Source organism: Crinia signifera, chromosome 3, assembly GCF_055691185.1.
Source record: "Crinia signifera chromosome 3, ASM5569118v1, whole genome shotgun sequence".
Lineage (NCBI taxonomy): Eukaryota > Metazoa > Chordata > Amphibia > Anura > Myobatrachidae > Crinia > Crinia signifera.
This window is the reverse complement of record NC_139219.1, coordinates 285,871,050-285,887,703: the sequence shown is the minus strand read 5'-3', so window position 1 is coordinate 285,887,703 and position 16,654 is coordinate 285,871,050. Positions and strand designations below refer to the sequence as shown.

The window sequence follows — 16,654 nt, the reverse complement described above, 5'->3', positions numbered from 1 at the left end:
GCCTGGCACCGTCCCACATGATACTGTATGATGCTATCACACAGAAAGCAACAGAAAAACAGGATGGATAGAAACTGCGGCCAGACATCCATGGCCTCTACTATTATCAGTTGGATCATGGCGGATATGTAGACATTAATGCCAACCAGTCCATGGACCCCCTCTTTGTGTGGTGCATCGACCGCACAATTGTCAGCTAAAGTCACGCCTTTGCAGGCAATTATACAATAATGTGACAGTTACTGAAGTAGCCATACTCTAAACAGTGCTATCCCGTAAAGCATCTCTCTGAATGTGCAGCACATGGGAGACTGAAGTGGAGAACTGATAAGCATGCATTCTCCTAGCTATAGGATTAACCCACAGAATGGATAGCACCACTGTGTTCTTGTGTAGCTCAACCACCGTCCACACACCACCAACAAAAGAAAGTAACGATATGACCGTGTCCCAGAGTGAAAGTTGGGCAAAGTACTGAAAAGTATGTAGAGCCAGATAACAAAAAAAGAAGAAGTAACTTGTGAAATACAGCTTGGTAAATGCTCTAAAAAAAATCATTTCACAGCAGTTCATGTGACTTTGGTTTCCGTTATTTCCTTCCGCAAGACCTAAAATAACCTAGAAGGGAGAAAAAACAGAGAGAAATTGATACTTCTGTTTCAGAACGTACATGTGCCAACCTGACCACATGTGCACCTCGCTTCTCAGCTCTTTCAGCTAGCTCCACTTCACATCTTATTGACCCCTATTCTGACAATCGCTCTCTACCGAGGTTACATCAACTGGCGGTGTGCATTTGTCACATGACTGCTTTATTGCGCCGATCTTTGCATGGCTGAAGCACTGGAAATTTAGCCGAATTCCATCCTGAGGTTTTCAGAGATGCGACATTCTCTAGAGGGATCCAATGCAACATTCCAAGGTCCTTTTGGGTTATGACTCCACTTTTCCATTCACTTCTGTGGCCTCCAACATCTGAAGTTGAACCCGAGACGATGTGCTCTCAGTACTGTGCGGTAAGTAATTCTATTCTTGTGTCTTCTGGGGTTTTTTAACCCACATGTAAAACAACCCACACAAAGAAAGAGAGGACTTCCACCGAACAGGCAGCTTCTAAAGACAGTAGAACTAAGTCCAAATGTAGAATGTTGCTGCAATGAATATTAATCCTGAGGACACACAACATAAAGAAGTTGTTAATATTGGAATATTGAGAGAAATATATTGTGTGTTTTAAATTGATCATATAACTTAAGGCAGTGGTTCCCAAAGTTTTTGGAATCCCGGCGCCCTAGAGTATCGGAATTTTTTCACAACACTCCTAGGCCCAAAAAATGTAATGTAAAATTAAGTAGATTGTGTTTTTATTTAATCCTTATGTTCAATTATGTAGCGGGGGACAGGATTTGCTTATGTTAGTGTACATATTTTATGATTTGTCGCCACCAGCATTTGTTTTTGCCTATTACATTGACCATTAAGCATTTGAATCGGTAATGGACCACCAACCTGAGGCATCCCTGCAATGGACCCAGGGCACCCCAGGGTCCCACGGCACACAGTTTGGCAATCAGTGACTTAAGGAGAACAGTAAAATGTAACAATATGAATATCGTCACTCAGAAATGAATGTGACATTTATCAAAACAATTTTTAAGCAACACTACATACAGGGTGACGGGACGGTGCTCAGCAGTTGTGCTGAGCTGCACAGATCGCTCAGCACACATCGCGGCACATGGCACACTCACGATGTGCGCTGAGCGATCTGTGCTCAGCATGGTTTTGCCTATGCTTATAGGCAAAACCCTGTGATCAAAGACAATGCATGCACGGGTTTTCCCAGTGGGCGATGGCGACTCACGGTCCATCGTTCAGCGGCATACACAGGGAGCAATCCATGCTCCATTTCTGAGCACCTATGGCACAATGACATCTCCAGATACTCAAGATAATTGTATAACAACTTGAGATATTTATTAGTATTTATGGGTAATTATATTCGCTGTGCCTTTGTTTTTAACTAGTACCTGCATTATTTATCTTATTATATAATTTCAGACATCTCTAAGCTTCTAAAGGAATGGATGTGATAACAAATGTAGACTAACACGTTTATTTAGATTTCTGCCCATGACTAGGTCTTCCTCGCTTCTCAATGTTTTTAGAATGTTTCTGGGATTTCTTTCAGGAAATCGTTCATCCCAAAAATGTACTATCCCATAATTTATTATGTAAATGATTAATCCAATGAAATAAGCAAATATAGTATTTATAGTATCAGATTTCCAAATGACTTTGTAAACGTTGGTTCAACTGATTTTCCCAGTTTTCAGTTTCACAGTTACTGAGTAATTATTCCCATATTTAGGGCTGTCTTAATAGCATTGTGGCCTTGGGCAAAGCCCACCCATTAATGGGAATAAATACAACTAGATAAATAACCCCTCCTGTGGTCCTGTGCCATCTTTCCACATGTATCCAAACAGTGTTTGGCTGTTAGCATTCTGATTGGTGGGTAGCTCCAGCCAACCATCAATCACTGTCTGGCTGCAGGCTGGGAGGCAAATAAAGAATCTGTGTAATTCACAAATAGATCAGCCGAGCAGCATTCTCTATCAGTGTGCTAAGAAGCTTCAGATGCATCAGCCTTGGAGCAGAAGCTCCCCATACCAGCCTGTTCCTGCTTGAAGGCTCCTGGAATTGCGGGACCCTAGGAAACCTCCCAATGTGCCCATACTTTAAGATGGCCCTGCCTATGGTACAATTATTTTCCAAAAATATATAGAACCTGATTCAGTGATGGAAGCTACATTGCACGTAAACAGTTGATGCTTTAAGTCTACACATGGGTCCTTATTCTGGTTGACTCACTCAGATGCAAATTCACATCCTTGCGAGTCACTCTAACCCCGCCTTGCGAATGGTTAGCCGGCACCACCCATTCGCACACAGGTTGCGTTTGCAATGCTTGTGAACAGATGTTTTACATCAACATCCATTCACATGCCAGTGGGTACCTCCCCCATCTTTCGATGGCCGCCGACCATCGAATGATGTCGAAGGCGCACGCATCTGTAAGGGTGTAGAATTGCATGGAATTGGGCGAGCAGCTGACATTTGGATATGTCAGCTGTCCGCCCCCGCACGTGAGTCATGGACACAGCAGAATCAGCCCCATTGGGGGATATTTATTCATTATCGGATTTTACAATGTAAATATATAATTTGCTATCGCTGCTTCTTAGCATGGCAATAAGAAATTCTTAAAGCCGGAAATGACCATTTGCAGGGATAGGGGCTTTGATAGGAGCCTGTCTCTGTGATGTGTAGAAGTAAAGTGATCACTAATGCAATAACTTACTGTTTGGGTCCCCGGCATGCTAATGCACACCCACAGGCATTACACTACTCATGTGCTGGCGGCCAGTGCCTGGGAGGATCCTATGGAAATTGAGTGATCTGTATCCCATATTCTACAACACTTAAAGATGGCATTAGCACCATGGGCAGAGTCCAGAATGCGAGCTTGGTAAATCTTACAAATAGCAAATAATAACTCAACTCTCGCATTTGACCACGCATAGCTCTGTTTCATTACACATTAATAATGTATAGTAGCCAGGTTTTAGCTCTATATGACATCTCAGAAACAGTTTGAGTGGTATCATGTTAAAGGATAAAACCCCATTTTCCCAATTGACTTTGATCCTCTAGAAGGTGCACATTGGGAGATTTGCTTTCCATATTCCAACTCTTGGATAATGGTAATTGCCTTATACCATTCTCCCAAAGCTGCTATAGACTAACCCTTTGTGGCAGAGTAGCTTCAAGAGAGGAAGGGGCCTGTGTGCCGCCTTTGATTGGGCCCCTTCTACTGCACATGTGCAGGTCTCTGGGAACATGGCACCCGCGCTAGATTCCAAGGGACATCTCTATTGTGCATGTGCAAATCGCAGAGGTAGACATTTTCTCAGTGATGTTTGCAGCTATACAGCCAGTGCTGGGCCAACGGAGAGGTAGTAGTATGTTTATTTATAAGGCGCCACAAAGTGTCCGCATCGCCGTACATAGCAAACAAAAAAACTAATTACAAGGTAACGTACAGGGTGTGTTGATAAAATACAGCATAAATAGGGGTATAGCTGGTAGAACTAAAATCAGCATCAGTTCTGAAGTAGGTGTCGAAATTGTCGAGGAGACTGACGATGAAGTAGAGGAAGGGAAGAACAGGGCAGGAGCACTGGTGAGGTAAAGAGGTAGGGTGAGTAAGTGAGGAAGGAGGGCCCTGCTCATAAGACTAAAAGGAGGTGGGTGGACGAACGAAAAACATTAGGATAATTAGGAATGGATGGGAACGGAGGCAGGATAGGAGGATCAAAAGAGGTTAGGAGGAGAGATAGGCTAGTCAAAAAACGTGGGTTTTGAGGGAGCGCTTGAAGTAGGTAAGGGAATCAGAAAAAAAGAGAATTTGTGCCTGCGCTGGCTGCTTCCAAATAATTGTATCAGACGTTTCTCAAAAAAATATATAAACAATTTATTAAAACATACACATGAATAAAATCACACTATATATATCATTTAAACTGAGAGTCCTTTTGTTGAAGGTATTGTCTCACTGAGAGCAAAATAGCAAGTGCTAGCTGAGAATAATAATGAAGTGCTGTAAATTTTATATTACCATCCTGGTCGGTCTGGAAGATTTTTGTATACCAGAGTCGGGAGCACAGTCCTGAATCAGGCCCTATGGCGGGCGGGGGTATATCACTCCCCTCAGAAGGTGATGTCCTTAGGAGACTGGGATTAGGGATCATGCAGGTATCCCAAAAGCTGGAACTCCAGTTTTTCCAAAGAGGACTTGTAAAGAAGATAGATGGCTGTGTCCCTTTAAGCAGCAACAGATTTTTTCAGGCGACCAAATTTTGGATGAGTCCCATTTGGGGGAATATGGGGTATCAAGCACCGGATCTCAGCAGCACAATGGGGGTGTCTTTTGGCAAGGCTCAACGCGTTTCCCCGGATGTAACCTCCGGCTTCTTCAGGAGCAAGTGTATCTATGTGAGTTCTCAGCTCACTACTTATACCTGAGGACTAATTGTCTATGACAAACACCTGAGTGTGATAACCGTTTAAAAAGAGGTTACATCCGGGGAAACGCGTTGAGCCTTGCCAAAAGACACCCCCATTGTGCTGCTGAGATCCGGTGCTTGATACCCCATATTCCCCCAAATGGGACTCATCCAAAATTTGGTCGCCTGAAAAAATCTGTTGCTGCTTAAAGGGACACAGCCATCTATCTTCTTTACAAGTCCTCTTTGGAAAAACTGGAGTTCCAGCTTTTGGGATACCTGCATGATCCCTAATCCCAGTCTCCTAAGGACATCACCTTCTGAGGGGAGTGATATACCCCCGCCCGCCATAGGGCCTGATTCAGGACTGTGCTCCCGACTCTGGTATACAAAAATCTTCCAGACCGACCAGGATGGTAATATAAAATTTACAGCACTTCATTATTATTCTCAGCTAGCACTTGCTATTTTGCTCTCAGTGAGACAATACCTTCAACAAAAGGACTCTCAGTTTAAATGATATATATAGTGTGATTTTATTCATGTGTATGTTTTAATAAATTGTTTATATATTTTTTTGAGAAACGTCTGATACAATTATTTGGAAGCAGCCAGCGCAGGCACAAATTCTCTTTTATTCTTACTTTGTACCCTAGGGCCTGACCGCCCTGTGCCAGCCGCTGTTGATTTGCGCACCACACATTTATCCAAGGGAATCAGAAAGCCTATTGGGTGGCAGGAGGTTGTTCCAGTGCAGGGGGCAGCGCGAGAAAAGTCTTGGACACGGGAGTGGGAGGAGGTGATTAGGTGAGAGGTCAGTCGGCGGTCAGCGATGGAGTGAAGAGGATGGGAGGGAGTGTGGATAGAGATCAGTGAAGAGAGGTAAGGAACAGTGGAGGAGGAGAGAGCCTTGTAGATGGTGGTGAGGAGTTTAAAGAGAACTCGGAAAGGAATGGGGAGCCAGTGAAGAGATAGACAGAGGGGGGAGGCGGAGGTAGAGCAGCGGGAGAGGAAGATGAGCCTAGCAGCAGCGTTAAGAATGGATTGGAGAGGTGCGAGGCGGGTGAGAGGTAGCCCAGAGAGAAGGATGTTGCAGTAGTCAAGGCGGGAGATGACAAGAGAGTGAATGAGAATTTTGGTCACGTCAGGTATATACATAGTTAAATGGGTGCGGGGTGTGTGTGATGGATGAACCACCTGTACTCAGGAGCCCATGTTCCATGGTTACCTGCACTCATTATAGATAGCGAGTTCTTCATGAGTCTGATTCTTAATCAGATGCAATTAAGTTCCTACATGGAATCTGTGATGTTTTCCATACTGCCCCCACGTATTTATCCAAGGTTATGCTTTGTGTATGCATTAAATTAGCAGTCTGAAGTCTATTGTATCTCCTTAACGAAGTGTCATGGGCACCTTCTGGGCATGTATTAAAATGTTGTTGTATCTTTGTATCTGTTGCACGGTAAACTGACTCTTATTCAAATGGAACATTTACGCCAAGCTGGTGGAGATTCAGGCTGTGAACATGGCTGCTAGCACATGCTTAGTGCCTGCCATCACGCAGACCTCCAACTCACAAACTTATGGGCCCCATACATCAGCAATCACAATTAATGGTTTTCCAGATCCATTGATTTTTTGGCCAGATAAATGGTTTCTACGATCTATTTGACTTGCCCACACATACAGATTTATTTCAGTGATCGGCAGATTTTTCCCATCTAAAGATTGCATCTTCATATCTGGAAAGTGCCCATACATCACCTCAATCGATTGTCATTTCAGATGTTACTTCTTTACATAATGTAAATAGATGAAGAAGACGAAACGGGAATGCCCACACATATAAAAAAACAACCGCAGATAATACCAGATTATTAAACGTTCTGCCTGCTCAAACTAAGGGACAGATTTATTAAGCCTGGTGAAGTGATAAACAGTGGCGTAACTATAGTCCTGCAGCCCCCGCGGTGGCGGGGAGGCGCTAGGCAGGTGTGGGCGCCTGGGGGGTCTGCGGGACTATAGTTACCACCTGGTCCCGGCTCCCGACTCCTGCCCTCCCCCTCCTTACCCCATCGCTGCCGGCGCCGCTGCCTCTAACCCAACACGCAGATCTGTGTCGGGTGACGGGCGGTCCCCGGCTCCGGCTGCAGTGCTAATATAATAAGAGACACTCGGAAAATGGCTGCCCCCATAATGCTGTATGGGGGCAGTCATTTTCTGAGTGTCTGTTATTATATTAGCACTGCAGCCGGAGCCGGGGACCGCCCGTCACCCGACACAGATCTGCGTGTCGGGTTAGAGGCAGAAGCGCCGGCGGCAATGGGGACGGGTAAGGAGGGGGTTAATATTTGGGGGGGGGGGCTGCCGAAATGTCCGGCGGGGGGGGGGCGCAAAAAAAGTAGTTACGCCTCTGGTGATAAAGTGGACGATTTTATAACACACCAGCCAATCAGCCCCTAACTGTCAAGTCTGGGTTTGAAAATAACAGTTACGAGCTGATTGGCTGGTGCGTTATCACTAGCCACTCCTCCAGGCTTAATAAATCTGCCCCTTAAACTCCTTTGTCAATCCTGCTCCATAGGCCATGCCACACAGAAGACACCTGTTAACATGGGGGCCCACTACGGGTCCTAATGGCACAGCTGATGTTTGGCGCTTTGTACAATACTTTCACTTTTTCTCTGTAAAGAGACTGTAAATATTTTCTTTTTTTTAATACAAAAAATAAATATGGATGGTAAAGAATGTGTATGAGTGAAGACTTGAAGAGAGGTGATATACTTCACTCAGTAGTAAGTATAGGCAGCAGTGGATGTGAGGTACAGTAATTCTTCAAATTCATCCAAAATAAATGGCAGCTGATGATCACAAGGATCACATGGTAATAAAGAGTCAACATACTGTATGATCATGTTCCTGACTGACTTCCTGATGAATACAACAGAAATAATAACTAAGGTCTTCTTGTGCTTTATTAGAACACCCACTGATGATATGGCCATTGTTTCCTACTGGTACTCATTGGGTTGCATGTACCTGATATTACACTGGAGGAACAATGCTGATGGAGCAAAACGATTATCACAATCTGGCTGCCAGCTGGTGAGTATATACTGACATCATACCTCCGATAACTGGCATGGCAGTTATGTTCCCACACATCACTCTAACCTACCCACACGCTTCCATATACAACTCTGACCTCCTCACATGCCCCCACTTGTCGCTTTGACCTTCCACCACATATTACTCTGACCTTCCTTAAATGTCCCCCTGGGATCCACAAAGGCCTCTCTGACCTCACAACATACCTAAACATGTCACTCTGACCCCCCCAAAAAATTCTAGTCCAGTGGTTCCCAACCCTGTTCCTCAAGTACCCCTAACAGTTCACCGAGCCGGTGCGCTGTTTATCACCAACTGTCACATTTAAAAAAAAACAGGTGATGTGAAAAATGTGAACTGTTGGGGGTATTTGAGGAACAGGGTTGGGAACCTATATATTTTAGACCAGGGGTGGCAAAACCTGACACTGAAAATGTGACAGTTAGTAATGACTACAGCTGTGTACCAGCTAGGTAATATGGAAAATGTGGACCGTTGGTAGATCTCGATGACCGTTTTGGTCACCCCTGATTTAGACAATGAATGTACTAGACCCTCTGCACTTTGACAAAGATCAATATACTCTATACTACCAGCTCTTCAACACTAGTTGAAGCACAAATAAATGTCAGGTGTACATATATAGAAGTTCTAGAGGCTATTGATGAGGATGATGGGCCTTATATACTGTATGTCCCCATTGTGCATGGCCTTGTACACCGTCAGCAGTGTTAGTGTAATTAGATGGACTGTCTCTTGGCCCCTGATCCAGCACAGGATCTGAACTGCCAAAAAATTTACCTTGAGATCCGCTGGAAGACTCCAAGCTTATATGTGCCACGGCAATACTACAGAAAGAGTACATGGCAAATGTAATTTCATTTTTCTTCCATGGTGTCTGTGCCATGAACGAATTCATTAAATTCTATATTAGTCATTTTTAATTTGTTGGCACTGCATACCCATATCTGACACTGCATGCTGTTATGATCTGTCACCATCTGTTGGCATACCCATGCCACCACTATGGGCTCCCAGAACAAATATTCTTCAATAAACTGAATCCCATTTTCAATGTACTGTATACATCCATGCCAATGAAAACATTGTCAATTAAAAACTTGTCAAGACCATGTATTGTCTTGTATCAGTCAGCGTGCAGAAATACGTCCGCTCAGCATTCACGTTAATGGAATACTAACGGTTGAAAAAAAATTATGCTCGTCAAGCGTATTTAAAAAGGAAGCAATAACGAGACATTGACAATGAATCAGATAATGAAAGACAAGATAGTACGATAAGGAGTTTGAGTTCCCAGTCTCACAATGGTGAAGATCTCAGTTAAGATATCCAACAATATGAGTACAGTAGTTTCCATCCCTTAGAGATGTTCCCGTATACGTGGTAAATGTATATGATGGCAGGGGTAAAGTATCTAATGTACCACTCTTGCTTGCCAAAAGTCTAGACACTTATGGAGGATATTTGTGCTCATTCAGGCTGTAACACATTGTGAGTTGCCCTTAGACTGTTATATTGGGCAGGTCCCTCCACCCTTCACTATCCTTATTTCCAGTGTTTCTGTCATTCATTCAGCAGCTAAGGGGCCAGGTGCATTATGCTTCAAAAGTGATAAAATCCAGAGTGATAAACAACCAGCCAATCAGCTCACACCTGCCATGTCACAGACTGTGTTTGAAAAAATGTCAGGCAGGAGCTGATTGGCTGTGCATCTGGCCCTAATCCTGTCGGTCTGCCCTCCCAGGTCACTTTTGCTGTTATGTGTCACTTACATAATTATATAGAACCCTCGCTGTGTGACACCCACCCCCCCCCCCCTACTGTATGATTGAATGTGTTGTATTATTTAGGCGTTTATTATATTGCAATGTATGGCATACACTAAAAGGTACATTTACTAAAAGTTTCTAAAAATTAAAAGTTGATGTTGCCTACAACCAATCGGATTCTGTCATTTTCTAGGATGCAATAGAGAAAGGATTGTCAGAATATGATTCAGAAGCTTTAGTAAATGTACCCTTTGTTGTAATTTTTTAGATTTGAAACTAATAAAGTTTATAAAAAGTTTTTCCCGGTGGAGGCAGACAGTTTTTCCTGGTGGAGGCAGCCAGAAATTCCATAAATATGGTCTCACAATACACTGAAATATCTCTATCAGTGACTGCTAACATCTGTGGAGCTCTGTAATGGGATCTCTAGTGCTCTGCTTACATTGTCATGAGTTTGAGTGACCAAAATCACATTGTACATTTTTTACCTGCTTCTGGGTATTTAGAGTGCTAGCTAGACAGATTGATTAGAAAAGGGGTTATTATTGCCCCATGTGTAATCCTCTTAGAGTTAAGTTAGGGATTGGGTATTAATGATACAGTATTAGGGTTGCACCCTTCACACCGACAGCAATAGATCTTCCAATTGCCTCAACATTGACATAAAAGAATTCACACCCCCACTCAGTTAGGGTTGGTTTAAAGGTGTGGGTTAGGGTTCTGGTTTGGGGTTAGGGTTGTTAGGGAATAAGTGTTAGTGCAGGGATGGCCGAAGCGGTCCTCGTGATCTACCAATAGTTCACGTTTTCCATATCACCTAGCTGGTGCACAGCTGTAGTCATTACTAACTGTCACATTTCTCAGTACATGTAGCTGGTGCACAGCTGTAGTCATTACTAACTGTCACATTTCCCAGTACACCTAGCTGGTGCACAGCTGTAGTCATTACTAACTGTCACATTTCCTAGTACACCTAGCTGGTGCACAGCTGTAGTCATTACTAACTGTCACATTTTCACATGCTGCATTCATTCCTACTATAGATCCACAGGTGGCCTGAGATACATGAACTGTTGGTAGATCTTTAAGGACAGATTTGACCCCTGTGTTAGGGTATTAGTGCAGGATTAGGGTAGCGTTTGTACTTGATTCTGGGTATATGCCCCAGTATCCTTGAAATAACAGTAATCATAAATACTAGAAAACAAAGAGGTTGTTCCATGCACTGTCCAGGTAGAAAGTTCCTTAATGTTCTGCTATTGTCCCAGTCACAGTGTTTTCATGCATTATCATAGAAAATGCCCTCCTAAATATATGTGAAAATGTTACATAGAAACATAGACAAGTAAAAAATATAGCTGCCAAAACTCTATATTTGTTTTAGTTCTAGATAGTCTTCCATGCTTTTTTATTGCTCCCTTATGACTCGTTTACTTTCATCGTCTTTGCAGTATTTGTGCTTAACATGTTGTTCTTGGTTAGTTTTCCAGAGTGGCAGATTGCAGACACTTAGAACTCTCTTCGGTTCCCCAAGACCTTCCATCCAATATTCATGAACTGCTCCTAGATGACAACCACATTGGAAGTCTGAATAAATATACTTTGCTGCAATATCCTGATCTGATCAACTTGAGTTTAAGATCCAACAGTTTGGGTTTCATGGATGTAGAAGTTTTCCAAAGCACAAAGAAGCTGATGTCGCTATCACTACATGATAACACTATATCTGCAAACTATATGTTGGTCTCTATGGGCTTGAGATCTGCCTCGTCCCTTATTTGGCTGGATTTGTCTGAAAATAATCTTTCTGGGGACATGGTGACTATTCTCCTAAGGAATATGACATCACTAGAATACCTCAATCTGGACAACAATGTCATTATGCGTTTGGACAGCTCTGCCTTTGAGGGTCTCACTTACTTGAAGGAGTTAAGCCTCCAGTGGAATTACATTTATGAGATTGATGGGGGCACATTTGAAGGCCTGGTAAACCTGAAGACATTGAACCTAGCTTTTAACCTATTGCCATGTATTGAGGACTTCGGCCTGACACAGCTTCAAGTGCTCAATGTCAGCTTTAACCAGATTGAATGGTTCTTGTCACAAGAGATTGACTTTGACTTCCACCTAGAGAAATTAGACATCTCTCACAATCAATTGTTATTCTTTCCCCTGTTGCCGAAACGTCATTGCTTGCACTCACTGCTGTTGTCTGACAATAGTATAAAGTTCTATGATGATCTTATGGATAAGAACTCTGTCTATGTGGACTTCCTCATACAGGAGAACAACACAACCAGCGTCACTACGGTCAGCTTATGGGAGGGTTCTATCCCAAGTGAGCTGTCCACACTGCATGTTCTGGACATTAGCAGAAACCAGTTTGATTACCTACCTGATGGCTTTCTTGCTGCAATGACGTCTTTGTCCAATTTGAGGCTTAACTGGAACTGTTTAGAGGTTTTTGACTTCTCATATATCCAAACTACAAACACTCTCCATACGCTGGACCTCAGTAATAATAGACTTTCTGAGCTGAGAATGAACATCAGTTTCCAGAGCTTTCTGCAGGTAAATTATCTGAACTTGAGCCATAACAGACTACAGGAACTGCCCAAAAACATCTTCAGCAGTATGGATAGACTTAGCACCCTGGATCTGAGCCATAACCTGCTTCACCTATGTTCTCACCAAGACCATGAACAAGGGTGTGTGGACCTTAGGAACCTAGCCTCACTTAGATACCTCAGCCTATCAGACAGTGGGCTAAATTTAGACAATCAAAATGTTTTCCAAGGGACTCTGTTAACACACCTGGACATTTCATACAACCAGCTGAAAGGTTTTCACTTTTTGCTTGACACTACCAGAACCCTACAATCTCTCTCTCTCCGAAATAGCTTATACTTTGATGGTAGTGTTGATTTTTCAGTATTCCAGAGCTTGACTGCCCTTGATCTATCTGAAAACAATCTCACTACATTCCCTGCATCATTGACTGAACTGGCTCTTCAGTATCTGGATGTCCATAAAAACAAACTCATTTCAATACCCTTGTACAGTACCAACCAGCCGCTTGCAAGGAGCCTTAACACCATTTACTTAAGCAACAATCCATTTGATTGTTGTACATTGAGCTGGTACGATATACTAACTAAAATCGGTACCAACAGCATCCCGGATCTCCAGCAGGTGACTTGTAATTTCTCATCCAACGACATGTCCATGCAGAAGCTTTCTGAGTCTGTTCTGCAAAGCTGCCGCTGGAAAACTGGTGGCACATTACTGTCATTGCTGCTTATATTACCCACTTCTATAACTTTACTGGTGGCTCTTCTTCTTATGTTTCTTACATTTAAACAGAAATTACTACAGTTGTTCAAACAATGTTTTATGACATCCACCAGCTACTGATAAATTCCATGTGTGCCTGGTCAGATATAGATTATTAGGTGAATTGTGGTACAAATATTGTGCTAAAAAGGCTGTAAAAGAGTTCCCGGCAAGGAACATCCTTGTTCTTGTAGTGAACTACTCTGTGCAGGGCCGGATTGAGGTTTATGGGTGCCCGGGGCACTTAAGAGAGGAAGGCCCCGGTGGAAGGTGTGTTCGTGGGGGTATATTAGATTGTACATATCTCCCAACATGACCCATTCCAGGAGGGACAAATGCTCTGTACCTGGACTTTCCTCTTACTATATAGAGTCACCTGTGGTGAACTATATAATTGATAAGAAAGGTGTTTCCCCATAGGTGAATGCAATCATAACTTAAGAAGGCAGACCAGGTAGAGAGCATCCTGTCCCTGCTGGAATAGGTCATGTGGGCATGTATGGATTGTCTATATTAAATTTAAACCAATGTTGTGTTTTCATTTAAAAGAATAGTGTAAACATGCCCAAACACCCAGACAGGGAAGAGGAAAAGCTGGGGTCCCTGTGTCCCTTACAGCTCCCCCCTCCTATCTCTCTTGTTGCAGAGCTCCATTGGTGGCTTATGAAACCTGGTACTGCGGTGTCTCTGCCTGCACTGCATTCTGTCCTGCTCACATTCTGACAAAGAGGATACAGTATGCCCTGTCATACCTCCCAACTTACGTCCTGATGAAGGGGGCGGGGCGTATGCAAATTAGGGCGTGGCTTATGCTAATTAGCCGTGACCTCATTTTCATACGAGAATAGACGCTGTGCGCATGCGCACAGCGTCTATTCTACTAGATTGGGGGGTCTCCCAACTACCGCCCCCCGCAGCGGGACAATGCCTGCCGCGGGTGGGACAGGACCCGAAAATCGGGACTGTCCCGCTGTAATCGTGACAGTTGGGAGGTATGCCCTGTGCCCCCCTTTAATCTGGCTGTGACTCAGTGTAGTACCATGAAGCTGTATTATCAAAATATGAGTGCAAAATTCAAACAAATAGATCCTTTGCTAAAGAATGCAGAATTATAAATGAGCTAAATATACTCTACTTATAATTTAAATATGTTATCTCCACTTTCCTGTAAATTAAATTCCAGCATAAGATAAAGGGATAAATAAGATATCCTACAAAGATAATGTCAGTTCATTGCGCTTTCTATGTGATGTACACTAATGGCAGCTGCCATACAGTATATACAGAGGCAATGGAATGGAATATCACCCTCCCATGGTCAGTTGATCATAATAACTGCAGACCTGTTTGCATTCACCCAAATAATGTGCTCTGCACAGGAAGAAGAGTTCTGCAAATCATATCTTATTTATTTAGAAAAGAACTGTCTTATTTAATGTGCTGTAAGCTGATTTTTTTTTTTTGTTAAATCCTTAGTGTGGGGTAAATTTAGTAAAGCTTCTAAAACAGGGTTGCCTAGCCTCCCGGAATGGCCAGGAAGCTCTCAAAAATCAGGCCCCCTCCCGCCAAACCCCCCCTCCCGGAAAGTTGTGCAACCCTCCCGGATATTGGCGTTCCCTCACCCCCCCCCTGTTAATTTCCTGTGATTTGTGGCTTTTCGGGGGGGAGGGGGGCTAAGATGCAAATCACGTCATGATGTCTACATCAGGCCCCGCCCCCTGAAGTAATGCTGACAGTCTCCTCTCCGGGCTTCTCCCAGGGAGGAGACTTTAAAAGTAGGCAACCCTGTTCTAAAAGTGAAATGAGGTGATGTTTTCCATACTAACCAATCAGATTCTGTCTATCATTACATTGTTGTATACTAGAAAACGAAAGACAGAATCTGATTGGTTGCTATAGGCCTCTTTCTCAATTTTAGAAGCTTTTGTAAATTTACCCCTTGGAGCTCAAAATGTTAAACACCAGGCCGCCTCTTATCTTCTGCATTAAAAGCAAAAACAATATAGTTAGTTTTGTGCACTGATTCTCATTCCTATTATTAAAAGAGTGTTTTTTTTTTTAGAAATGAATTTCACTATTTCTTTCGTGTGTGTGTGTTGGAGAAAAGTTGTTTTTTTTATGACAAAGGGCAAGATTCTCTAAGCTTCAAAAGTGATAAAATGGAGAGTGATAAATTTTTTCAAACAGTCTGTGACATGGCAGGTAGGAGCTGATTGGCTGGCTGTTTATCACTCTCCATTTTATCACTTTTGAAGCTTAGAGAATCTAGCCCAAAGTGCCAGAGCCGCTAATTCTCCTTATACTTCAGTCTGCTTGCTGATCTAATAACTTATGTAATAACTATCCCAAAGCCAATAATAAGGACAGCATGGTTGGTGTAGTGATTAGGATTCCGGATTCACAGCCTGAGGTTATGAGTGCCATTCATGACCAAGGCACTATGGAGGTCATTCTGATTGACCCGTAAAAGCTGCCCTCACGCCCCCCCCCCTTCCGAGACCTCGCCCTCCTGAGAATCGCGCCTCCCCGGTGACCAATGAGCAGTTCCCGCCCCTAGGCCCATGCCATTGGTGTCACAAGGAGGGGGTATGGGGGGTTCGGGACATACCTTGGTTTCACTCGCTGAATGGTGATAGAAGACCAGTGTGGCACTGTAACATTAAGTGCAGCCCATAGCCAAAGTGTAAGAGCCGGCACTGCACACAGTCTGATCCCCCAGTGATAAAAACGGGGTCCGGTTGCGAGGCAACATCCCTTACTAGCGAAGACACGTCCCCCTTTAGCTGAAGTGCACCGTATCGATGTTAAAAACCGATGTAAAGAAATATGCAATTTAATCAATAACAATGTTTGGTTTTAAAGGGATTAAAAGCAACCAGATATAGAAGATACATTCTTGGGAAAAGATTTTAGAAAAGCATAAATGATCCTACAGAACCTATTTCCAGGTTCATGTAATGCCATATTTGTATCCCATTACTCAGCATAAAAGTCAGTGACATGTTGTACAAGTGAGGGAGGTTGTGAAACATTTGTAGGTGTACCTCAGACCAAGCTTCACGGAGAAAGACAGATTGATGCATCTGACCTGAAACCATTACAAAGGAAAAGACGTTTGTACCAATGGCGGAAATTACAATCTTAGAGTCAGATTTTTCAATCAGATTTATCATAGATAACACGTTTCAAATCTCATTGCATATGATAAAACTCGCTGATTAATCAGCCCCTATTTTGATAATGTATGGGGTCGATTCCGCATCACTAAATATTTACAAATGCAAGTGAAAATGGATATTTCCTAAGCACATTCTAAGCAACCATAAGGTTGCTTTATTTATTGCCCGATGT

At 43.1% G+C, this 16,654-nt stretch overlaps 1 protein-coding gene across 1 annotated transcript; it reads left to right on the top strand.

Moving 5' to 3' along the window:
* The first annotated feature begins 472 nt into the window (after positions 1 to 472).
* NRROS (negative regulator of reactive oxygen species) lies at positions 473 to 15,362 on the top strand. Its single transcript, XM_083178384.1, has 3 exons — positions 473 to 1,016; positions 8,054 to 8,177; positions 11,453 to 15,362. The coding sequence occupies exons 2-3, from the start codon at positions 8,070 to 8,072 to the stop codon at positions 13,382 to 13,384; spliced, it is 2,040 nt and encodes a 679-aa protein (XP_083034510.1). The 5' UTR covers positions 473 to 1,016; positions 8,054 to 8,069; the 3' UTR covers positions 13,385 to 15,362.
* Positions 15,363 to 16,654: the final 1,292 nt, after the last annotated feature.